General features: G+C 40.3%; 1 protein-coding gene and 1 long non-coding RNA gene across 14 annotated transcripts in view; one reads left to right on the forward strand and one right to left on the reverse strand.

Moving 5' to 3' along the window:
* Positions 1-25,043, forward strand: part of NTNG1 (netrin G1) — a 147,457-nt gene that overhangs the window by 58,645 nt on the left and 63,769 nt on the right. For all 13 annotated transcript variants that reach the window (XM_014267071.3, XM_014267074.3, XM_014267075.3 and 10 more), the window contains one exon: positions 2,768-3,408. In XM_014267071.3, the coding sequence (XP_014122546.1) occupies positions 2,768-3,408 (641 nt within the window). The remainder of the gene's footprint in view (positions 1-2,767; positions 3,409-25,043) is intronic.
* Positions 3,226-21,365, reverse strand: LOC113459285 (uncharacterized). The gene is made up of 6 exons (XR_003380395.2): positions 21,181-21,365; positions 19,184-19,271; positions 14,057-14,197; positions 13,348-13,483; positions 9,436-9,515; positions 3,226-3,724 (listed from the first exon to the last, which is right to left on the reverse strand). It is a non-coding gene; the product is annotated as an uncharacterized LOC113459285 (long non-coding RNA).

The following is a 25,043-nucleotide window of genomic DNA, read 5'->3' on the forward strand; positions in this document are numbered from 1 at the left end:
AAATCATTCACCTCTTAAAAGAGAATTCTGTGCCATAAAATCAAAAGAATAATTAAGTTCATTGGTGAGGATATACCTGAAGCTTTCATTAGGATTCTCATTTGCAGTGATGTCCTTATCCCAGTGTTTCAGTGGCAGGTTGTGACACTGCTGTTACCACTGGGAAGAGTTTCAGGTGCAGGACAGGACAGCACTGGGATTCTGACCTATTTCTCAAAATACTCTGCCATTAACGGGAATAATTTCATCTTTCCCTAAAAAGCTCTGTGCACAGGGTTGTGGACTGCATTTCAGTTGCAAGCTAGGGCTGGCAGCTCTCCCTGTCATACTGTATTCAATTAGCTGGTTGAGTGTTTTTAGAACATCCTCTCCCAGTTATTCTCTGATTGTGTTGGCACCTCAGCTTTTGCTAAAACATAAAAGGCAAAGGGAGTAAAATAAATCAACCAATAGAGAGAAACAAACACTACATCCCATACAACCTGGGTTAGCTGCTGGAAGTCATGAAACATGCTTCCTCCAGCATCCAGGGACTAAGGGATCAGAGTAGCTTTAGTTTTTAGCACAAAGAGTCACAACAGACTCAGCGGTTGCTTTTGGAGCAGGAAACTAAAGCCATCCCTCAGCAGTGCTTAATGCACCTGTCTGGCTGCACAGGAGCATTTATTTGTTGGGTTTTGATACCTGTGACTGCCCAGTGCAGTTGCTTTTGCCAAAGCAGAAGCATAAAGCATATAGATTAGAGGTACACAGATCTAAGTGATCAGATTTTTCTGGGCAACCGCAGACAGGTGTGACTTACGCAATCTGAGCATCTTCTGATAAACTGATATTTACATATAGCCAAAGGATCTGGAATTTTACAGATTTCACAATATATATATTTTCCCTGAGGAAAATAGGCTTGGGTAAGTTAGCAGATTCTACCATTGGTATATTAAATGGAGCTTAAATATTTAAAAATTCTGTGTTTTCTCTCTCCTGCTTGAAGCTTACTTTTAATTTTCACTGTTTTATTCAAAAGGAAGGCATAGAAATAGCAACCATGAGCTTGAAATCAGAGCTGTAACAGATTATAGACAAAATTTTGCAGAGTATTTCCAGTTACAGCTGGTTTTCAAATAACCCTTTTTGTTGTCATGTAGTTTTTTTCCCTAACTTCCAGTCCCAGTCAGTCGTTGTCAGTTTTAGCACTTCAGCTGTATTAACAACAAAGGGAAAGAAAATAGCATTTTCCAACCCAGGTAAGAGGAAGTTGCCAGTGGGGAGGTCAAAGTGAGTGCAGAAGTTCTTTTGCTTGTGTTTTGTGGGAGTATATCAAGGAGCAGAGCAGTGGCCAAGGTGGAAACTCATGTTTGAAACTTGTTTCCACACTGGATAGCAGTGAGTCACTTCATTGCCCTCAGGCTTTGAGATGGAGAGAAGTATAACTGCAATTACAAGAAAAGAAAAGGTTGATCATCATGCCAGGGCTTGTTCTCTTTTCAGGGCAGGTGCAGGGAGCTCTGAGTAATGACAATAACACCTACATTAATGACCTCATCGAGCTCTGCCACGTATAGGCATGTGCATATTTTCCCCCAGCAGTGCTGACTGTCAGTGAATAGAGGCTTCTTCCACAATCTGAGTATCAGGTGGAGGGAAGGACAGAGAGAGGAGCAGTTGCTTTCTGGAACAAACACAGAATGAACAAGTAGCAAAATACTAACGTACTGTTGAAAGCTGAAATTAGATATACGTGATTCAGTGCAGCCTACAGGGTCTGATATCTTGGCAACTGCCGCAAGATATCCCCAATCTGCAGACAAAATAGCCTTTGTGAAGAAGCAGAAGATTGTAGTGTGAAAGTTAATGCATCAAAAGGCCAGAAAGAGAATAATTCACTTTCACCTTGCTCCAGAGGACAAGCAGCAGTAAAAAACTGTGCACTATTGGCAAGCTTTTTTTGTTGCTGTTTTTAACTCAACCCTCAGTTCAGAGCTCCTGCCACCTTGGCAGTGTTCCAGCTGGAGCCACTGACATCTCCCACCTAATCAAGTGCTGGATTATCTTGTCCTGATAAATTGAACCTGGTGCCTCATGAAAAGTCTTTTCTGAAGTACTTTGGTACCCTGTAATAAGATGGCAGATACCTGAATCAAGTCCCAGAGCTGACAGAGCACTGTTTTTCTAATGGCTTTTGGTTGCAAGTGCAAATGTTTTAAGGCAGGGCAGTGTTGAGCTGGTTAAGCATGATAAATTTCCCACCTGGGTGAAAGGAAACTTGAAAGTGTACTGAATACTGGCTCATACTGAATACACACAGGCTGCACTGCTAACAAAATACACTTGCCCTAAAAATTAGTACTTTTTTGGGCATAGCTCTGAGGAACATGCTTGTTTCAAAAAGATATCCTCTTTGGCTGCTGAATCTTTCTAACAAGAGTTGGAGTTACTGAGCTATTAGAGACTTGCATACCATTCTTAGTCTTTTGTGACTCAATCTCTGGTCCAAGTTGTTCAGGATAAAATAATTTGTTCCTTTCTTAACATATATTAAGAAAAATGTCTACAGTACAGACACAAGGGTGCTGTCTATGTTGTGTTTGTACTTCAACAGGTAAAACAGCCAGGATTAATCTCATTAAGATAAAGTTATTACTTGCAGGCATTTGTTTTTTCTTTCTTGACTTTCCTCTTGGAAAAAGCGGTCCTCAGTCAAGAAACATCTTGTGTGTCACACTCACCTCTGTGGTGCCCCTTGTAACACTGCTTTGCTCTTTTCCAGGGGAATCCCTACATGTGCAATAATGAATGTGATGCAAGTACCCAAGAACTGGCTCATCCTCCAGAACTGATGTTCGATCTGGAAGGAAGACATCCCTCCACGTTTTGGCAGTCCACAACTTGGAAGGACTATCCAAAGCCTCTTCATGTTAATATTACCCTCTCCTGGAACAAAACCATTGAGCTTACAGATAACATAGTCATCACCTTTGAATCTGGCCGTCCAGACCAAATGATCCTGGAGAAGTCACTCGACTATGGACGAACGTGGCAGCCCTACCAGTACTATGCCACAGACTGCTTAGATGCTTTTCACATGGATCCAAAATCAGTGAGGGATTTATCACAGCACACAGTCCTAGAAATCATTTGCACAGAGGAATACTCTACTGGGTACATGACAAATAGCAAAATAATCCACTTTGAAATCAAAGATAGATTTGCTTTTTTTGCTGGACCTCGGCTTCATAACATGGCTTCTCTTTATGGCCAGCTTGATACCACCAAGAAGTTAAGAGATTTCTTTACCATCACAGATCTGAGGATAAGACTGCTTAGGCCAGCAACTGGTGAAATATATGTTGATGAGCAACACCTGGCGCGCTACTTTTATGCAATTTCAGACATAAGGGTATACGGAAGGTAAGAGAATATATAACTTTAGAAACAGGCATATGTGTTTGATTTGAAAAGGTATTCAAAACTATTTATTTCCCCAAAGAAGATGATATTTTCTGCCAGTGTTCACTGGAAATCTGGCTCAACTGAAGGCCACTGCTGTCATACCAGAAGTTTCTGACTCAGTGGCACAAGTTCTGGGTGTTTGCTGGCACTCACCTTGGATCTGGAGCCCTGGGTCTCACAGGCAGGACGGTTAAGGTCTTGACTCAGGAAGTCACCCTAGCAGTCAAACACTTTCTTCTCTTATGTAGTTGGAGTCTGATCCAATGGCAGTTAACTAAAAACAGAGATTCTGTTTTATCATTTGACCTTTCCAGGTCTCTAATGTGAGCTGTGGTCGATACAGCAACCCTTGCCCAAACCCCTCCCACTAGGTCTGGCTGTGGACAAGGAAAGCAGCAGAGATTAGCGCCCATTCCTTCTACTTTAATTAGCTCTGAAATGCAGAGAAGCTGAATTAAAATGGAAAAAACCCAACAGTGTTTTAGATAGGCTGATTTGAATATAACAAAGATGATTATTCAGCTGGGTTCAAGACAAATGGTTACCTCTAGGGCAAGTGGTGGCTGGTATCAAGTGCTGTAGTTCCAAAAATAATAACTGCAGTGACATTCCTATCAGAAATTTTGTTCCCAGCTCAAACTAGCAATTGACTGATGCCCTCAAGCAGGAGAATGATCCCTTTGTATGGGTCTCAGATGCCAAGTTGTTCAGAGGAAATAAGTGGGATCACCTCTATTAGCAATTCACTTGCCAGTCTGATATACCTTTTGTTCCTTCTCTGTTTCTCCTATAAGGGGTTTAAGACTTCCTTTTTAAAAAACTTTTTTCTTCAAGAGAATCTAAGTATCAAAACAAACAGAAAAGCTAATCTATCTTGGAAGGTCAGGGACTTTCTTTGCAGACTCAGAACTGAGTGAAAAAAATAGTGATTATATAAAACAGTGCTGACTGTTTTTCTATTACTCCTGTAGTGAAAATCAAAATCATCAAAATACATTTCTTAGGACTGAAGATTTAACATGCAGTTACAGTCTTCTGTGTCCACATCAACTATATATCCGCACGTACAAAATTACTAGTCTAACATTTGAAAACCTAAAATAAATGTTGCTGTTTTAAGAATTCTTCTTGCAATGCTCATTAGTTACATTGTAAATTATTTTTCTGAAGTCTCTTGGGAGGGCTAAGTGGATCATGAACAGCTTAAGATACTGTTTGAAATAGTTTGGTAAAATTAGCCTCAATACAGAAAAATAGCACCTATTTAATGTGTATATTTTCTCTTCTGGGCTCCCTCCACATAGGTTAGCTCTACATCATCAGAGGCATCATATCAAAGCTCAGGATTTGTAGGTCCTTAGGCTTTAAGGAAAGCCTGTTCCCTGTCTGAAAACCCATTAGGAGCTTAGTCTGACTTCAATTAGATTATCATTACTTTATCAAAGAAAGCATCTGAAGGATTAAAAAAAAGTGCATTGCATGCAAATTAGAAACAGAAACCTTCTGAGCACATCTGGGGCTCACCAATCTTGTGAAAAATTATCTGTAGAAATGAAGCATGACTGTACAGAGAACTTATCTGATGCTGATGCTTGTTGTCTAAATGCTGCAGTAATTGGACATGTACTTTAAAAGAAGTATCTGATGTGTAATAGTACCTCAGTAGATTAGATTCATGTGAATTCTTATCACTTTTCTGCTAATGAGAAGAACAGCTCTTTTGGGATTTGGTGCCATTTCCTTCAATAACTAGTGAGCCTTCCTTGTTAAAGGCTTTATGGCTTGCTTGCTGCTGAGCAGCTGTGGGGCTACAGTACACAGCCCCTGGTTGTTCAGTTGCACCCGTTGTAACTTGCAATGAGCCCACTGTTACCTAGTTTTAGGTATTTTTTGTCTCTTCCAGAAACTTTATGGCCTCTCCCCACCAGAGTCTCCCAATCAACAATCCCAGCATGTTCCCTGGCATGGCCTGAGCATGGGAACCAGAGGAGGGAAGCAAAGGTTACCAGGGTAGTTGTGCCACAGTTTCCAGTTCAGCTGAGCTTTCCAGCTCTTGCTCCTTAGTTGAGAATGTATACTGGAAATTGTTACAAAATTATTTTGTTTTGCTACCAAGATTCATATTCTGGGCTTTGAGACCCAGCTATTTATATAAATTTGGTAAAACTAGACTAGATTATTCCATGAAGACAGGAGGTTACCAAGGAGCTTGACATGTAGTGGATGAAAGATGCTGGCAGCCACTTTAAAGCTATTCCTTTTTCTGAAAAACATAACCTGTAGGTCAAATACAGTTAAAATCACCAAAGCTCATAATAGCATATTTCTAAAGGCAGCATAAAATGTAATTTGTTTCACACTGTGTTTTAAGCATCAATGACAGTGAAAAGCATCTATCTTAAAGCCACTATGTTTAATATACAGGACTATGTGGTGGTTAATACTTCACAATGAATTATAGGCAGGAGATTTGCCCACTTAATATAGGTTTGTTTTGTCATTACTTTGCATTTTGGTGTGAAATAAGCCTGATGTATGTTGCATTAGAGATGAAAACCTCTCAATGAATGCCTTTTCTCCTCTATTACCACCTGTTTATTCTTCTTCAATTTACCACTTCCATTGTGTATTTATTAAGGTGATGAAAAAAAGGAAACGTGGCTGTTAGCAATTTCAGCCCCATTGTGCTCCCATTATTCAAGAAACCTAATAATCCACATGAACTAATTCTGACTTACTGATGGTCTGCTTCACTAAATCAGGGTGATTTTTTCTAGTGAATAATGGACGATGCAGTGTGCCAGTACCTTAATTAAAGAGAGCCTCTCTTATTCTTGATCTTATTTTAATTTACAGGGTAATACTACAATAATATCACTAATGGAAGGTACATTAAAGGGCATAAAGTAGCATTAACTGTATTAAATTATGGCACTTGTGTTAATTAACTGCTGAAGCAAGATGGTCCTAACAGCTAGAAAGGTCAACTAATGCATAAATAAAGTCTTCTGAGATGGGAAGCTAAGAAAGAGCAGACATTTTCCCCTCATCTGGCCTTGCTGCAGAGGATCAGAGGGTGCCCTGTGCCGCAGCCTCAGGAAGGTTTCTTTCACTGTGCTGCCTGCAGAGGTGGCCTGACCCGTCTGCAGGCTCTACCTGTGTTCAATTCCATGGGAAGGACAGTCCTGGTAATAAGCAGTGAGGTACAGCTCCCAGTTTTAAACCTATTTTTGTTGAAGTTCACTAAAATGCTGATAATAATTCCTTTGAAGTCAAGCTCAAGGTTCCTAGCAGATTTTGGATGAGACTGCTGAAGGTTTAACCATGTTAATTTTAAAGTAGTTTTGCTCTAACTTCTATATTGTCAGTGACATGTACATTTATACACTGTAAATTAACTGTAATTCAGGATGCTTGTAAAATCTGTCGTCCCAGTGGGTAACAGAATGACTGGCTGGGTAAAACAAAGGCTCTTATTGCTTTTGAATGATTAGGTTTTGATCTAAGAGCCACCAGTTTCTTTGTGACACCAGAATATCCAGTCTCTGCACAATGCTATTAAGCCCTCTGGAATTTATTTTTATACTCTTCTCGCCTTGAAGCTTCTGTATTTAAGCCCCAGGGTTTTCTGACCGCGTCTCAGCTGCGGTTGCAGCCCCAGCTGCAATAGAAACCTCTAACTCACAATACACAAATGTAAAGTAACCTCAGTTTTAGCACTTCCTTGCTCTCACTTTATCTATTCGAAATTCAAATCCATCTCAGCATCTGAATAAATTAATCTGAAGGAAAATATATTTGCTGTTGAGGGGGTTGGGGCTTTTTTGTCTCCCTGCTCAGCCCGCTGCTCCTGCCGGCTGTGAGGCTGAACTGCTCCTGAGGCTGTGGTGGATTGGGGTGGGTGAGGGCCTTGCCCTGAGTGGGAGCTCACCCTGCAGCTTCAGGCACACGGTTCCACCAGGCAGGCTGGGCTCTGCTGGGTGCCATCCTCTGCCTTATTCTGCAGGTGCAGTCTGTGGATGGATTAATTGGAGTAAATGTCTATGTTACTCTGTCATATACTTGGCAACACTATATGATAATGTCCCTCTGTAATTTACCTCAAAAGCAGAGCTTTGCCCGAGGGAAGTTATAATCTATAGAAATGCTGTAGTCTTATTTATAATAGAAAATGTTTTAATTGATGTTCAGCTCAGAATATTAAGATATGTAGGCTTCAAGCTTTTAAGGAGACAAAAAACTGGATACCATTCTTGACTCTGGTAGTTATTTACCATACTTGAATACTCTTTGTTTTACAGGAACACTTGCATAAGCAGCTTTTCTCCTTTGAGATTTTCACTAGTATTTGGAGGGAATCTAGCAGTTTCTCTGATTAAATTATAAACTCATTAGAGAACAGGAAAGAAAAAGAAGCATGTATTTAAGAGCATGTCAATTGATCTGTAAGTCCCAAGTGCAATTTTTGCATTTTTAATATATCTACTGTAGTATGTCACTAAGGAGAATGGTCCTTCATTTTCTGTAAGCAAATCTAGGGTCATCAGGAGCTGAAATAAATGGTCGTGGTGTTTATTCACACATGAACCATCTCCAGGGGTTTACTCAGTACAGGTGTCCTGGGCGGGTTTTACTGGTGCCTGTGTTTGGATAATACTGATTTCTCCCCTGCATCCTGATGGCAGAAGTCCTGGCCATCAGCTCAGTGTGGCCTCAGTCACAGTGGCTGGAAGGGGAGCAGAGCAGTGGAGTCTGAATGCTGTCTAGGACCCTCATTCTGCTATATGCTTTTGAAATTAATCAGTGGGTTTAAATCCCCAGGTTTCACTTATCACTTAGCTCATTAGCATCTGGTCATCTTTTCTTTTTTGCAAGACATCAAGTATTTCCCTACTGATGTCCCCCAGCTGTCTTTCAAGGAAGCTCAGTATCATGCAGGATCAGGGTTATTGAGGAGAGGCACCAAACCTTTTGTAGTATAATTCATTTTGCCATTGAATATTAAAGGAATAGAGATAAAAATACTGATGAAAGAAATGAGGATTTTTCTTTCTGTATTGCTTTGTATGCTGAGAAGCAATCCAAAGAGCCTTCTGAATAAATTCAGTGATTCCAATAGCTTGCAGAAACTTTCTTTCCTTTTAAGCTTTTCATTTGAAAAGAGTGCAATTTAATGCAAACACTGAAATAAGCTTAAGGATCTCCTGTATCACATATACAACTGATTCCTGGCACAGGGATGTCCTTCTGGTTGAAGTTAAAGCTGGAGTGGTACAACATATTATCACATTAAAAGTTTAAAAATTTCCAACTATATCACAAGTAATAGGAGCTACCATTTTTGAGGCGTGGGTTTGGGGTTTTTTTAAGTTTGCATTCTGATCCTTTCCATGGGTACCAGTGCTGTGATATTGCCTGCCATTAGTTTTGTTCATGTCAGTACCTGACTGCATCTGCTTAGATGCTGATTCTTCCTCGACACTTCTCAGTGTGTGAAGTGCCTCAGAAAGTAGTAGCTGAACCCAAAATATCCACGTCCTTTCTCTTGACAGGTGATCCTTCTCTCTCTTTTGTTTTGTTCTGGGGTTTTTTTTGTAGCTGTAATAAATAACACATCATTCACCTGTGATCTAGGGAAATATCTGAAATTAAGAGAGTTACCCCACTGCCTTTCCTCCCATTTCCCTTTAGAATGGTGCCATGATATGCTCTGTATCACTCCCTGTATGTTAGAAGTTAAGTATTGAAACAAGAGACCAGTCTTGATACTCGTTTCAGATGCCATCCTGTAAGTCAGGAGTTATTTGAGTGAAGTTACTCTTATTAACTCACTGAGCTTCAAATGCATGTAGGAGGAATGAGGGAAAACAGGTGATGAAAAGGAAGGGAGGACAGAAGGAGCAAAAGGGGGGGGAATGAGGGAGGGAGGACAGAAGTCAGAAGGCTATCCCAGCTTCTGTTTAAAAAAATGAGAAAAAAACTCACACATGTCAGTGTGCTCTTATCCATATGATAGAGCTGATGTAAAGCAGCCAGTTCTGTCAAGTCCAGTGATACAGTCACACCTATTCAGAAATAGAAAGTGAATTAGTAAAGGTCAAGGTCTAATGGTATCATTATGTGGGGTCTGCAGGACCCTTCCTGCCATTCCCTCAGGAGTCCGCCTCAGGGATTTTTGTGCCTCAGCAGTACGAGTGACCTGTGCTCAAAGGGAATCATCACAGTCCCTATTTGATCACAGCAGGCTCTGGTGAAAAATCCTCAGTAAAACACAGGTGAAGCATATCGTTAACTGGGCTGAGCTACAGGGGAAGTTTTCAACTAGATTATCATCTAGTTCATGGAAAAGTAAAGAAAGAGTTCCAGAAACAAATGGCAATGCTGCAATTTTAGCAGGCAGCAATAGTGTCAGGGAAAAGGAGCCGAAGAGTTACACTGCAGGTCGAATTCCCAAGAGAAAGTCTGGCTGCTGACGCATTCAGGAAAGCAGAATGCTGGCTGCAGCCCTTTGCAGGAGAACAGGCTGTGTCCCTGGAAATTTGTGGGATATGGTAGAAATGAAAGGATGCTGAGTAGCAAGAGGTTTCTTAATGACATTAGGAGGGAGCAGGAACTGCTGAACCTCTTGACATACTGCAACTCCCAAATGAGACCACCTGTAATTTTTGCAGCATACTGAGTCCTTGGAGCCTTAGAGTCAGTCTGTCACCAGTATTGGTTATTCACATAACAGTTCATCCAGACTTTTATGCTGGAAATGCTGCTATACTCTGGAGTAACCCAGCTGTACTTCACTGTGAATTATTTTGACATATCTGGAGTGGTGGCTACCATTTTGAAATAAGCCAAGAAGTGAACAAAAACCATTTCAGGATAAGGCTTATAATCCATAGCTTCATACTGTAGGTTACATCTGATCAGGCCTTGGGACATACCATGGATAGTGCCATATATGGCATATAGACCTGCCCATGTTCTAGTTGTGGAGGGCAGGTTTCTAAAATTATGTTCTTCCTCTGAACCCTTGAGTCTATCTTCTGACTTTGATGTTCATGTCAATGTCAGTCGTTGTCAGCTTGTTCCTTGCAAACTCCCTTGAAGACCTTGTGATTCTTTTCATTCTCTCTCTTAAATCCATTTCTGTGTTTATGGTAGCTCTGAGCGTACTTCCTCTCTGCTAAGCAGCATTCCCACTTCCACCCTCTCCAGATGTGCGTTGTCCTGTAATGCGAGCCAATTATCTGATACATTAGGATTTATAAAATACCTTGAAATACACTTAAGAAGGATTGGTAGAGAAGAATAATGGATTATTATAATCTACCCTCTGTCACCATCATTCATAAAATGGCATGTAGGGGAGTGCTGGTGGAAATATTAATGATACCAATACTGTCTCAATGGTAAAGTGACATGAAGGTTCACATTTAACTGCCACCAATATTTCTGTTGCACCACACATTAAACCTAATAACAACCAAGAAGATTAAATTTTATCACAATAACGATCTATACATTGAGATATACATCTTCACGCTCAACTAATTAGTTACCATCAACTGTTTTTACTTTGCTTGGTGGCATGTGGTATATAAATCATTACAATATGTTAAATGCAAATGGTTGGTAATAGGGTAACCATCTGCTCACTGTTGGAAAGTTAGCAGAGGAATATAGTAAGCTGTACTTCTAGTAATGATGCTAAACTCACATCCCTGAAATACCAAATATCTAAAAACAGCTGCCTCCACTAATGCCAACACTGCTAATACGTCTCTTACCCTTTTCATTTTCAGAAGTAAACCACATATTGTAAGAGGTAATTTTGTTCTTCAGCTTGAACTTGATTTCAAGGCTAGAGTCTGTAACAGCAATGTGAACTACTGTATTGGAGAGCCTGATGTTTTCCTTATATTGTGCTGAGTGCTTTTGAACAGCCAATAAATAATCAGGCTGCACACTTTTCTCAGGACACCTTTTCATCCACAAATATAATTAAGCCCCCTTCCTCTGCTAACCCCAACTGCCAGGCCCTTTTTGAGGGATGACATTATTTTGCAAGTGATAGATAGGTGGCACATTGCTGTCTGGTAACGTATTATGCTGGAGACCATCAAAGGGTGCCTGCCATCTAATAGCCTCCCAAGCCCCGTGAGCATTAAAGATCACCACTGCAAAGAGGGATCAATTATTTTGCCACAGACATGTATTATCAGGGGCTGTCACATACCTTCATAATGAGGTTTCCTGGATACCCATGCCACAAAGTAATGCGTTGGAAAATTAGCAGTGGGGCAAGAGTGAAGGACTGCCTGCCAAAGTTGAGCTGTGCCTTCAAGCCAAAGCAGCTCCTTCACTCCTTACCCATTCAGTCATCTGCTGGTCAGGGTCACTATCACAGTGCTGACGTGCTGGCTCCCCCATCAGTAATATATTGCACTATCACCTATCAGAGAGATTAATATGTTCTTGTATTGAATTCCTGAGATGTGGCTCTCAGCATTAAAGAAGCTGAGGAATTAATTTGGCTTCCACTGTCTGAATGGAAAAGAAGTTTGTGCTTTCATCAAAGTCAGACGTTCGTGCTGCCGTGGCTTGCTCAGACCACAGTGGGAGTGAGGATGGAGTTTGTTCAGGAGGTTACATCTGGCATTGCTGTGTCTGATTTAAGATTGTGCTTCCAGGGAAGCACCTGCAGGGGAAGAGGCTGCAGGAGAGCTCATTAGCCTGGCAGTTTCCCTATCCCAGAATGAATTACAGGATAGGATGTGTGGTCTATAGTGTCCCAAAAAGCGGTGGCATTGTGTAGGTGTGCTGTCCTGCAAAGCTTTTCAAGTTTAAAATGTTACAAGGAGACTTTTTGTGCTAACACGTTTTCCTTTGTTACCTTTCAAGAAAAGAAGCACGAGCTGAAGGCTGCACGTTTGGTGACTCCATTTTGATTCACAGGGAACACTTGCCAGTTTCAAAATGGGGTGTCTGCTCTTTAAAGTAATTGGGAGCATTTATAGACAGGGATGCTTTGATGAGGAGCGCTTCATAATACCTCAAAGGCATGGTGCCAGAGCAGGGAATTTGATAAGCTGAGGTTCTGAATTGGATTCCAGCAATGGTCACAAGTTTTAAGAAGCTCTCATTTGAAATTGCAAGCAGAGGAAAAACAGGATTCTTTCTCTTTAATTATATTCGTTTTATTGAACTGAAGCATTGCTTCAGTTCCCAGTATACTTTATATATATTTTAATGCAAGTTACCAGATACAGAATGGTTGCAGGATAGTTTATTGTTTCTGACTTTTATAGGTGATAAAACAGATTTTACTTATTTTTCCCTTGAACTCTCTTGTGCATTAAAGATCTTTAGGTGTTGGGATGGTGTTTACTGAAATTGTCATAACCACAGTAATTTAACTTCTTTGATTTGGTAATGTTTCTATAGTGCTTTGGTTTAGGCCTGTTCAGAAAAGCTAATCCAACCAAGCACATGAACATGCACTGGAGTCCAGGAAACTCTGGTAGCCATTTGTGCAGGAGAGGAAACATGAAATTCATTCCCTCAGTAGCTGATCTTTTTCTTTGGCCTTAGATTTCTCTCATATTTATTGAACTGTGGGCTGTTTCTTCTCTTAGAACTAGAGCTGTTGATTCTGCCATGTAAGCACAACAATGAATTGACTTGGAAAAGTTGTTTTGTTTTTTAAAACAAATTATCATTTCTGGCCCGCATTTAGAGCACAGCAGGTCCCACAACCTGCTGTTCCCTTGGGGGAGTGGAGCCAGCAAGAACAGGGAGCAGCAATGGCATTTGGGCCTGGGGACAGAGGTGCAGTATAAGGCATCTGCTTTGCCAGTGACCCACTTGGGGAATCCTCCTTCCCCTGTCCCACACCCCACATACCTCCAGCTGCTCATTTCTCACTGTCTCTGAGTCTCTTTTCCGTGATGTGATCATCACTCCTTCAGTTGTAGCTCATGGGGAGTCGCTGCCCGAGTGCCTCAGAGACGGAATGGAAACGTTCAGGAGGAACAGCTCCCTTTGCAATAAAAAAGTCAAGCTATTCTATTTCATCAATGCAGAAAATTGCTTATCATTTAACAAGCTTCATTAAGGATCCTGTGTTTATGGAACCATGCCTTCCTTCCTTTGAATGCCCCTGAAATAATTCTTCCAGCAGGACAGCAAAACAGCAAGGAGCCAGTTACATTTTTAATCACTTGTGTCCCCTAGGAATTGCAGTCTGCCAGCAAGGGCAGCTCCTTCCCCTCTGCAACACAGGAGGAGAATTAAAAGATGGGAAGCTGTGGTTTGAGTATGGTGGGTTACAGTTAGTAATGAGCAAAAGATCAAATCATCTGCAATAATATTCTGCTACTGAAAATGTTCAACCTAATCCAGAAGCTGGACGGGAGGGGGGTTGGGGCAGGTATGACTAAGGGGCTTCATTCTCTTTTTCCTGAGTGGTGAAGGGGGAGTGGAGAAAGAGTTGGATGAAATTAAAATTAAAATGAAAAATAATATTTCATTTCCCCTCTAGTATACATGTCTTGAAAGAAAGTTTCGATAATGTAGAACCCTTACACACCCAAAGCAGTTTGCATCATTGTACCTTCTCATCAGGTAGGTCAGTTAGACACTGCAGGAGTAACCTCAGTGTGGTGATTGTTTCCAACAGTAATCCTTCCAGGTCGATGACAGCAACAGCCTCCATTCTGCCATGTACAAATATCTCATGCTTCAGACTTGATGCCTTAAAATACATATTGGAGCTTTAGGGTTTTAAAGATACTGAATCACTGTATTGAGAGAGCAGATCCTGCAATACCTCATGTTTCCAATGGCTGCTTTTGGAGACTAATGCTGACTTTGTGGTCTATAAGTTGGTTTGTTTGTTTGTCTGTTAGTGCTTCATAAAATATAGATGCTTTAAATAGGAGAGATGCGAGACAGCGATACCACGGGCATGACAAAGGGCTCTGAGTCCAAAGGATTACCTTTAATGTTCCCTGCTCTCCTCCCTGCACAGTCATACCCGTGCTTTGACTAACAAATGCACAAGTGTGTGGCTGACATTCAGCCTGCTCATGAATTGTGGAGAGGAGATACATATGCTCTAAAGGCTTCATCCAAAGAACATCACTTGATGCATCACTCACAGATTTTTAGAGACATTTGGCATTTAAAATTAAATTATGTAACAGTGGTTGAGTGCTGACTCTTGGAAAAAATTGGAGATTTTGGAAATTTTGACTGTGTTTTATTATACCAGGGCTTTTGAAAAATCTCTTGCACATATTAGACCACAAAAAAAAAGAGCTTACTGTCGCTGAAAAAGATTCAGCAATTTAAAATGGGCTGAGTGGAGAGAGTATCTCTCTCCCAAACAGGAGAGATATCTTTTATACAGTTGTGTAAATACTGCTGCAATGCAAACACAGTTAATACACCGTAAAGTCCACTCTTGATGTCCTGCATGCAGCAGCTTCCCCCTAATTCCTAACACATAAAATGTGTACTTTTTATATCATCATAAACTTAGCACATTTAAAAAAGAAAACCCACAGAAACAGCTGCTATAACTACATTAGTCAAGCACGAAAAGATAAATAATTGCCCAGAGGTGTAGGGGAGAGCAGGGCACTTGTCCTGCCCTGCAGCCATGGGAGCAGGGGCTGGTAAGACTGAGAGGGGGCAGCTGTTTTGTAAGAGGTGTTCTCAGAGTTCCCATTCTGCAATGCTTGCCTTTCAAGAGAAACCTGTTACAGACTAACACTTTTTTTCTTATTTTATAGAGTTCTTTACCTTCACAAGTAGGTCAGCATCTGAAAACCCTGAGAATATTATGAAGGGGTAAAACTGAGACAAAATACAGGAGTGATTTGCATAAGGGAGAAAAAAAAGAACAGTAATAGAAATATTGGATTCTCAAAAAAAAAAAAAAAAACAAGCTACATTCAACTTCTGTTAGAAGAACAGATGCCAGAAGCTTGTCCCCTTTGTGATATGATTATATGGCCACTAAGTCATTTGGCTCAGTCAATCTGCTATTTATCATGATAAATCTGTGTATACCAGAAAATCTACAAGTGCTGCCCTTTTTCTCTCCTGATGTTTTTTGCCCAGTTTGCAAGCAGAGAACTGCTTTAACAAGATTTGGGGACACTTCTGAGTCCTGCATACTGCTTCCCCCTCCTGGCTTGTGTAGGTCAACAGGAGAAAATGCTGAGCAGGCATGAGAATAGATGGGGAACAACAATGAACAGCAGTGGTGGGAAAGGAGGGCATGACTGCTGTGGGCACCATCCTAAATTCCAGTGAGCTGCCTCCCTCCTTCCCCTCTGCAGCCCTCATTGTCTGAGAGAGAGAACACAGCTATAAACACATCAGACAAACAATAACTCCTTCATCCCCAGAAGTGTTACTTAGAAAAATATTTTCTAATGAAGTGGCCATTATGTTTTTCTTCTTGATTTTTTTATTTGCATAATTCAGGGAGTTTGTGATAATTATGCCCAAATTCATTAACAATAACGTTATGTGTCATACAAGCATTTTTATAAGGGTTCTCTCAGGGCACTGTGGCTCTTCCTACTCATCAGGACAAATACCTCTTCTTATTTTCAGTGGATGGCAACTCTCTGTCAGTGTGCAAACAAGACTCAAACAGCACACTTATGCCCTGAAGAATGCTTTACTGCAAGGAAGCTCTGGTTCACCATCTGAGTGTCTGTGCCCCAAAATGGATCCTGTCCTATCTTTCTAGATCTATTCCTGGTAATAACCTGCTACTTGAGAAGTGGATACTGCTAGACCTCCCTGTATTAAGGACTTTGGGGGTTTTTTTCAAATCGAAGCTCTTTCTTTACCTGCATCTATTAGTTCTCTATTATTTTTCATAGAGCTATTTATTCTATATATGCATATATTTTACTTCCAGATTAGCTCAGTCTTTGAGAAACAGCTTGTGTATTTTCCAGTGGAGTTTAAGGCTGAGGAAGACTGCTTGACATTTCAGGGAAAACTGAAAAGTTTGTATAGGATTTTAAAAGCTGTGTTATGCAAGATGGAATTGCTAAGGTTTGTTCTTCAGTATAAACATGTACTGATTGTTTCTGTCAGCAGTATTTCACTGTTGCTTTCCCCTGTGACAGCCTTACATTATTCATAAGTTAAAATCTATTCTTTAAATTTTCAGTTATAAGAGTTTCCTGGCGGGGGTCACAGAATATGAAGGGAAGTATTGATTTGAAACATTTAAAATATAAATGAAGTTGTTTATTTCTTCTGGTACATGGAATATTATAGTCACTGGATCAAATTTGACCCCCCAGCATGTCTGTTTTCACAGACAACAAAAACACGTTCCCAGCCTCTCAGTGGACACTGCAGTGTCTGTGTGAACATTCTTTGATTTACCCAGTATTTGTTAAAAACAAACATGAATAATAAATGTTCCAGAGCACTTGAAGGCCAAAAGCAATCCCTATTTTATTCTCATCTGACATGAGGTCAGAATTTTAAGACTTTAAAATACAAGGCTTTAAAACTACCAGCCCTTTGTCACTTCAGCTTCCCAAAGCAGTGTCAGCAACCCCTTTTCACAGTGACATACACGAAGTCTCTTGTCCCATGTCACATAAGTTTGTGGCTTGGACAACTACCAAACCCAAGGGCAGAGCTATTTTGGCACTGGGGTGAAAACAGCATTGGTGGATGGGCAGGCCTGTATGCATGTCCACGTGTCACCTGCTCGTGTCCACACATCACCTGCTCGTGTCTACACGTTACATATCACCTGCTCATGTCCACACGTGTCACCTGCTCGTGTCCGCACGTGTCACCCATTCAAGTCCACATGTCACCTGCTCATGTCTGCACATGTCACCTGCTTGTGTCCATACATCACCTACTCATGTCCACACGTGTCACCTGCTCATGTCCACACGTGTCATCTGCTTGTGTCCACACATGTCACTCATTCATGTCCACGTGTCACCTGCTCATGTCTACACATCACCCACTGCTCCAAGGCCAGTGCCAGAAGCCAGGTCCCCTCTGCCTTTCACTGTCTGAGGTCTCAGAGCTCCTTTCCAGCTGCATCTGGCCAGGACTGCCCGGCTCTGGACACCCAGCTCTGAGAAATCCACGTCAGCCAATGGAATCACACCCAGAGACCATCTAGGGATCACCTTGTGGGTCCCTGACAACTCACAGAGTTCTGTGATTATGCACTTAAATTATTCCCCTTAAATTTTTCTTTGCTAAAAAGCAAGTGAAAATGGGACCATTTATCACCTATCTCAAGCATTCTAATACTAAAAAGTATTTTCCCATCTTTGTATAATTCTTCTGACTTTAATACAACATAATAAAACATTTGCAGTTCTAGCCAGTTTATTGGCTTCAAGATAACAATAAATAGTGTCTATAATTGAAAAGTACTATCATATGGTATTTCTGAGAAAGAAAACAAGCTTTCTCTACACAAATCAATAATTGAAGTATATTAGATGAAAGAATTGTTTTCCCAAATTAAAAAGATACACTTAGGACTTTATTTCCTAAACTGTTTAAAGTTACTCCTAACATAAAGCATTGTGTTTGTTGTGTTGTTATAACCAGCAGGGCTAGAAACAGGGTGACCCAGCATCTCTTTTTCAGTATCTTAAGTTAGCTGTAGGATGCTAGTTGCTTTTGGCATACTTCAGCAGCTTGCTTTTCATTGAGTTTTCTTCAGCAAGAGAAAGGATTCATATTTTTGAAGTATAAATTATTCACAGAAGAAATTTCTGTCCAGGATGGCTGAAAGTATCTTTAGAATTCAACCCACTTTAGTAAATACTTTTTGACTAATTTTTCTAAAAACTCAAAAGTGGTACAATTTTTCCTTTGGAAATATTTTTTCTTTAAAATTGTCCAAAATATTGTAAAATGCAGTTTAAAATCTGAAAGTAAAACTATATATTTCATTTGACACAAATGACTTTTTCCCCTCAGCTTTTTTTTTTTCAGTTCAGTCAGTGAGCTGAAAAAATCAATTACTTGGAATGGCACTAGTGGCCAATAATTTGTATCATAATCATTCCAGAGGGAATTATTCCGTGACAAGGAGCTTATATTGTATGGAATTTAGAAGTTAAAAAAATTGAGGCTAACATGATAAACACTGAGAAATGTTGTTTTGTTTTTACACATTTCTCTTTCAAGTTATGACTCCAATCAAGATGAAAAACCAAAAGAAAAAAAAAAGGCAAAAAGAGGAACTGTAAAAGCTCAATGTATTTTAAAGTGGATTGGGAGTGTCAGCTTTGATAATAAGCAGCTACCAATTCCCAGTTACTTTAGGTGGAGGTGTGAGGCCTAAGCATTTTAAAAGTCAACCCTAATGAAACACAAGAAAACACCAAGAGAAAACTAGATTTGAAATCTTTACTCAACTTCCCTTACTCTGAACAAGTCATTAAGCACTCTCGGCTTTGCTGGTTTAATCATGAATACCCTGGAATACAGTCCAGAAGAGAACAGAGCTGCCTTATAATTCTCCTTAAAGCTGAAGTTCAGTGATGTGGTTTTTCAAAAAGAGATCAATTAACATGCCCTCATGTAAGCACCTGGCACTCATGCTGCACCCAGCCGTGGCTGCCAGGGCTGGGCTGCAGAGGGCACCAAGGACTGATTCAGCAGCACCTGGAGGTAACATCAGCAACAACCAGCAGAACAGCAGGACTCAGTTTACCTGGGTAAAAAGGTGCCTTTCAGAGTGGTTACAGCACTGAACATCAGGCAGTGGCTTCTATGCAGATGAGGTCAAGGTAGAAATGAGCCTGAAAAGAAAAATGTTAAGGTGGTTTTCAGAATCAAGCATTAGTCTGTACAATTCAAAAATATTTTAGATATTTATCATTCTAAAATATCCAGTAAGAGGACAGGCCACTAAATCTCGTGCCAAAAGTTTTCATGTCTGGATTCTCAAAAGTGTAAAAGACAATTGCCTGAATTAGATTTCTGTTTATGCCTTCACTTACCCCAGCAGTTTTTCTAAATGTCCAAACAGTGTCCAGACATTTCATGGTGATATTGAAAATAAAAGTGCTTTTATCAATATTTTTTTAATCTTTCCCCAACACACCTCCTATAAACAAAAACAGCAACAACAAAAAAAAAAGGAAATCTGATTTTTTTCTGTTGAAAGTACTTACAGCCTGGGCTTTTCAAGGACTGTTAGGTCATATGTAACCATTAACAAAACTTAACTGGAAAGAACTTAGCCTTTCTTTTTTGTATGCTTTATTGTGGGTTGTGTGTATTGGTGGTTCACCTAAAGTAAAGGTGGCCAACACACGTAGCAAAAAAAGGGGATATGTTCAATAGACCTTTTATCTTTGGATAAAAGTCTGACTTCTTCCTGGCTCTTTTCAAAGAGAAGTAAGTGGGTCTCCTGATGACCTGCCTGAAGCTTTTCTGCTGGCTCCTTCCCCTTGCTCCAGCTCCATATGCACGTCCTGCATGGCTCCTGTCACTGGGGTTGAAGCAGCACCTCTGGCAGGGCTAGTTTGCTTTTTTCTTAATACAACTCATCGTCTTGGAAACAAATTTTTCCCTGGTCTTTGTGTTTATTTGGAAAGGAGGTGAAAATCTCCTCAGGACTTTTTGATTTGTAAAATCCCCTCACCTACAGACACAAGCATAACCAGAGGGAATTTAAAGCAGAGCTGGTCACAACAGATGCCTATCAGAGAATGAGCAGGGGAGAAGGTTCCTCACTGAATCCTGATACCAGCACCCACAGGGAAACCTTTCCTGTTACTGACTGCAGTAGGAGCAGGACCTGGCTATTCATTGCATTTAAGCTATCAGAGGTCTCACTTTTTCAGGTGATCCCTGGTGTCAAAAGCCAGTGTGGAGAGGGTGGGCTGTTTCTGCACCCCTTCTGTGCCTACATGCAGGGATCCTGCCCTCCCAGCTCTGCAGCTGCCTGGGGTGCAGAGGTTCCACCAGCAAGGACAGCAGTGAGCCCTGGACACCCCCTGCCCCTCCAGGAGCACTGCTCAGAGCAGCACAAGGTGTATTTTCTCTCCCTTGGAGGCAGCCAGTTCCAGCCCATACCCCAGTCTTCCCTGTGTATCATCCACAGCAGTGACTACTGGGGACACATTTGAGCTTTTAAATGAGTATTTTTGGGAGGTCTCTTAAACAGAAATGCTTTAAAACCTTTTAAGAAGAGCAGCAGATGTATGGCTTCACAGAGCTGGTTTCCCTGGTGTTGAATTCTGTGTGCACCATGGATATCTTTATGCTGCTTTTCTCAGTTATAGTCCCCCAAAGGTTACCAAAATCAGTATGAAATTAACCTTGCTTGTTTCTCATGTAGCAGAAACACTGCTGTCTTGACAATAAATATTCCCTACTGTGATACAATAGGTGCTATGCCCTAAGTCTTTTTCTAAGCTACTACAGATATTTCTGCTTCAGCCAGGTCTGTCCTGCATCAGTCATGGATACAAATTCCTAACAGCTCACTTCGGGTATTGCTGCATGCAAGAATAAAATTTCTCCCACTGCAGACAGCTAAATGACATTTTTGAATGGGATTTGTAAACCATGTCCACTTGGATGGTAATTTAATGGCCACAATTTTAGACCTCCCACACAACAAATTGTTCCTTTTCAGTGTTGTGCTGGGAAAAAGAATTTCAGACCAGCTGGCAGCTGATGCTGTGAAATACTACTTACAAATAAAGACAGGAAGCTTGGCGTAATCACTGGCGTCTTAGAGCAGCTTTCTTGGGAGAGCTTCTGAGCAGATGTAAGACTGGTACTTATTAATTAAACTAAACCCAGAAAAATTGATTTCTCAATAAACTTCAAAGTGGTGATGCACATTAGCACAATGCCGGGAGTTTCAAATCCAGTGTTCAGATCTGTATCAGGAGAAAAGAGAAGGAAAAATGACTCCTAAGGATTTCTTAACTTCTCCTTTTAAAATTGTAAGCTATAAAACTTTGCAGTGATATATTGCTGCACCTTTCATGCAAGATTTGTGTACCACATTCTTAGATCTACAGGCGCTTTAACAACTGCTGCAATACAGTGGTTAAATCCTGCCTGGTGGTATTGTTGTGATTAAGATAGAAGGCGGTTTTCAGGTGTCTTTCCATGTCTGTTGACTTGCTGATAATGATAACTGCCAAATGATGGATGGCAAACTAAGAATGGGTAAGAAGGACATTGGACAGCACCAAAAACTTTTAAATACCAAAAGCTTTTCTTTTTTAATATCCTGATGGCAAGGAGTAGTTGTCAAATCTCAGATAACGTGCACCCTAACTTCTTTGCACTATCAGACAGACAATGGCAGGGTACTGCCAAGCAGACTGTGTTATTCCAGCTGGTGGGTGGAGAGAGATGTGTTCTTGTCTCAATACACCTTGCTACTCTGATATGTAACACTATGGGGAGCTGAGGATATTCAAGTTTCTACCATCTCCTAGTTTTTCTTTATATTTAGAGCAAACCAATTAAAACAGAAGATACATCATGGCAACTCAGAACACCTGGGCTCTGTAGTACCTCTGCAACACCTGCTTCCCCCTCTGCCCTCTCTGTGTCAAGACATTGATTGCTGTGTGAAGTACAGCAATTTAGTAGGTGAGACCAAAAGAATTCTGGTGAGAAAGAAAAAAATTCTCAAGTGAGAGGGAAAGAAAAAGCAAAACTACTTGTAACACTGATGTACTTAGAGTTTACATCAGCTACTTTTTCTCAGTTCTTCATTGGTAGTCTGGGAACCTACCAAAACAATCACTAGTGTTAAATGACCAGTTGGTAGCACTGGAAGGAACTGTCATTCTTGACCTTGATCTTCATCTTCACAAGAGGTTTTGCTTCTTTTCTGGTAGAGACATGACGTTTGTCAGCATCCTTCATGTAGGTAAGAAAAGCTTCCTATTTCTGAGGTTAAAGATGAGAGCAAAACAGGTGCATGGAAACAATGTGGAATACTGGGATCCTGCCTTGACGGCAGTCCTGTCCCTAAGCACATCACATCTGGGCTTCTTATCCTCCACTGATTCCCAGTTTCCATCCCATGATTATTCAAGGCCTTGGACCTGCCACTGAAAATTATAAAAAGATTATCTGTCGCTACCTAAAAATACAGCCACCAAGCTTAGGATAATATGAATGAAAGCTGGAAACAAATTAGGCTTCATTTCAGGCAGTGTGAACTAACATAAATTCATTGAATTTACAGGAGCCAGATGGATTTACTTCAGCTAAGAATCTGACAAAGTGTGTTCACGAGTGAAAGTATTTGCAGAACACGCTGCTGGCAAACTCTAGCAGATTTTATAATCACTTTCTTTATTGACACATTTCCATAAAAACTAATACCTCTGAAGAAAATGCAAAAATGAATGTTTAGGAAGGGAATGGAAGTTAGTTTTCTACAGCAGCTAACAGCGGCTATATAGTCAGATATTTATTTCTTAACACTTAGAGAATGTAGAATCAAAGTTAGAAAAACTTAACACTTAGAGAATGTAGAATCAAAGTTAGAAAAAGTATGTGTCCACTCCACTTGGCTAAGTTTATAGAAGTGTTTAAGGATAGGTATTTTTTAATGTGGTAAACTGGAATAACTTGGACTCAATTAGGTATTCTGTTCTATTAGACATATGCATCGGTGGATTACTTTTAGACTTTGGATCTAGGAAACTGAAGAAAGTCTGAATATTTTCTCAAGTCAGAATATCTGTTAGTCTGTGACACTCTTTTATGCAGTCACAAAATCAGAACAGTTATAAATGCTTAACTACTGAGGCATTTGCTCAGGTTACTGCCTCCTCCTTTCTGGGTTTGTGATGCGTGCAGTTTGTCTGGAAGGCTGTCATGTGGTAACCTACTGCATTTCAGAAACATTTATAGTTTATTTGGCAAGGTATGGTAGCTTGTGGCCCTCTGTCTGAAAGAGGCAGGGGCAAAGGAGAAGCCAAGCCAGAAGGACCTGCCTCAATGTTTTGCTTCAAAAGGAAGATAATATGCATCTATCAGACAATAATCAATCTTAATCAAATACAGGTTGAGATATAAATTGATCAGCAGTGATGCTGTAGTTGTTTGTATTGCCAGCATTTACCTGACAGTATATAGAAATGCTTACTAGCATATGAACACAATAAATGTTATTAATGTTTAAATTTAGCGCTTGCATACTCTTATTATTGGATTGGCTTAGTGTAAACAGTGGGCAATTCCATGCCCTGCAAGCTTTCTGTGAGCCTTGGGACTGAGGGAAAGGAAATTATGCTGCCCTTTTCGACTTTGTTTTCTTTTTTAATTTCAAGCTCTCCAAACTACTTGGAAGTAGGCCACTGAGAAAGCAAAGCAAACATGCTCTCTGTGCCTTGGTTTTGCTGTTCCCCACCAGATACATTATATTCAGCTGAGGGAGAAAAAGAAGCTATTTTCCCCAATTTTCCATACTGCCTGTGGGAATCTAATTCAATTTCCTCCCAAATTTAGCAGTGAAAACGAAACAGTAAAGAATAAAGTTGAAGAGGCTTCTGTAAATCTCTGGATTCTAAGGTACTAAGGTGCAGCAGGATTACTGAGCACAGGTTAAACTTCTTTTCTAACCACAAAGCTCCTTACAGATTTAAGAAGCTTAAAAACCTGATCCACCATTAGTCCTTGCTTTGCAAATGAAAGAATAATGTATCTACCTATACAAAGTTATATTTGTTATTATTGAATTTGTTTATCCCTTATTATTGATGTAGCCCTATTCCACAAAGGAATTTTTTTTCAGTGAGATATTATGATGTATTAGATAAATTCAGGGAAAAGGACAGGGGAAAAAACTGGCGACCAAATGCATTTCCAGAAATAAACAAGTGAAAAAAAGGACTCACATGTCATTACTCTCACTATGGTGGCTACATTTAACCATCAGACCACAGGGGTCTTATTCCCGATGTCCAGAAAAAGACGCAGTGCCCTCTTTGCATTTAGATTCCATACATCATTGTGGACCTAAGATACTTATATGACTAAAAAAATATTAATAGAAAAGAGAAGTTACTTTTTTTGCTTCATGTGAGCCAGAACATTTGTTCAGCAGACCTACTTGCAGCCAGCAAGCCATGCCATTTTCTGAGTGTCAACTGTCCTGAGGTGGTTTTGACCCTTTTAGCTAAAAACTTCAGATGGGTCAGTCCTTACAGTGAGCATTGGTAGCCAAGACTGCAGTAATTATCTTGTTACCATTTTGATGCTGCATCCCCACAGAAATAAACTTGCCAGCAGTCATTTTATTTCTTCACAACAGTATCCTTTATACTTATTTTTATCCCCACAAAATCTATTAAGCTTAGAAAACTACAGTAAGGATCAGCATACTTTGGGGTTTTGACATGACATGGAAAAATCTTACAATATAATGAATAATATTGTTCAGCCAACATGATGTTTCTGAGACTCTGAGCCTCAATGAAAATATGTTCACTTAGTAGACAAAATTAAAGGATAACCAGACATTCCTAAGTAATGATGTTTACCTTGTACACTTGCACAAACAGTGCAAGTGGTTTGTAACT

This window comes from Zonotrichia albicollis, chromosome 8 (assembly GCF_047830755.1).
Source record: "Zonotrichia albicollis isolate bZonAlb1 chromosome 8, bZonAlb1.hap1, whole genome shotgun sequence".
NCBI classification, from domain to species: domain Eukaryota; kingdom Metazoa; phylum Chordata; class Aves; order Passeriformes; family Passerellidae; genus Zonotrichia; species Zonotrichia albicollis.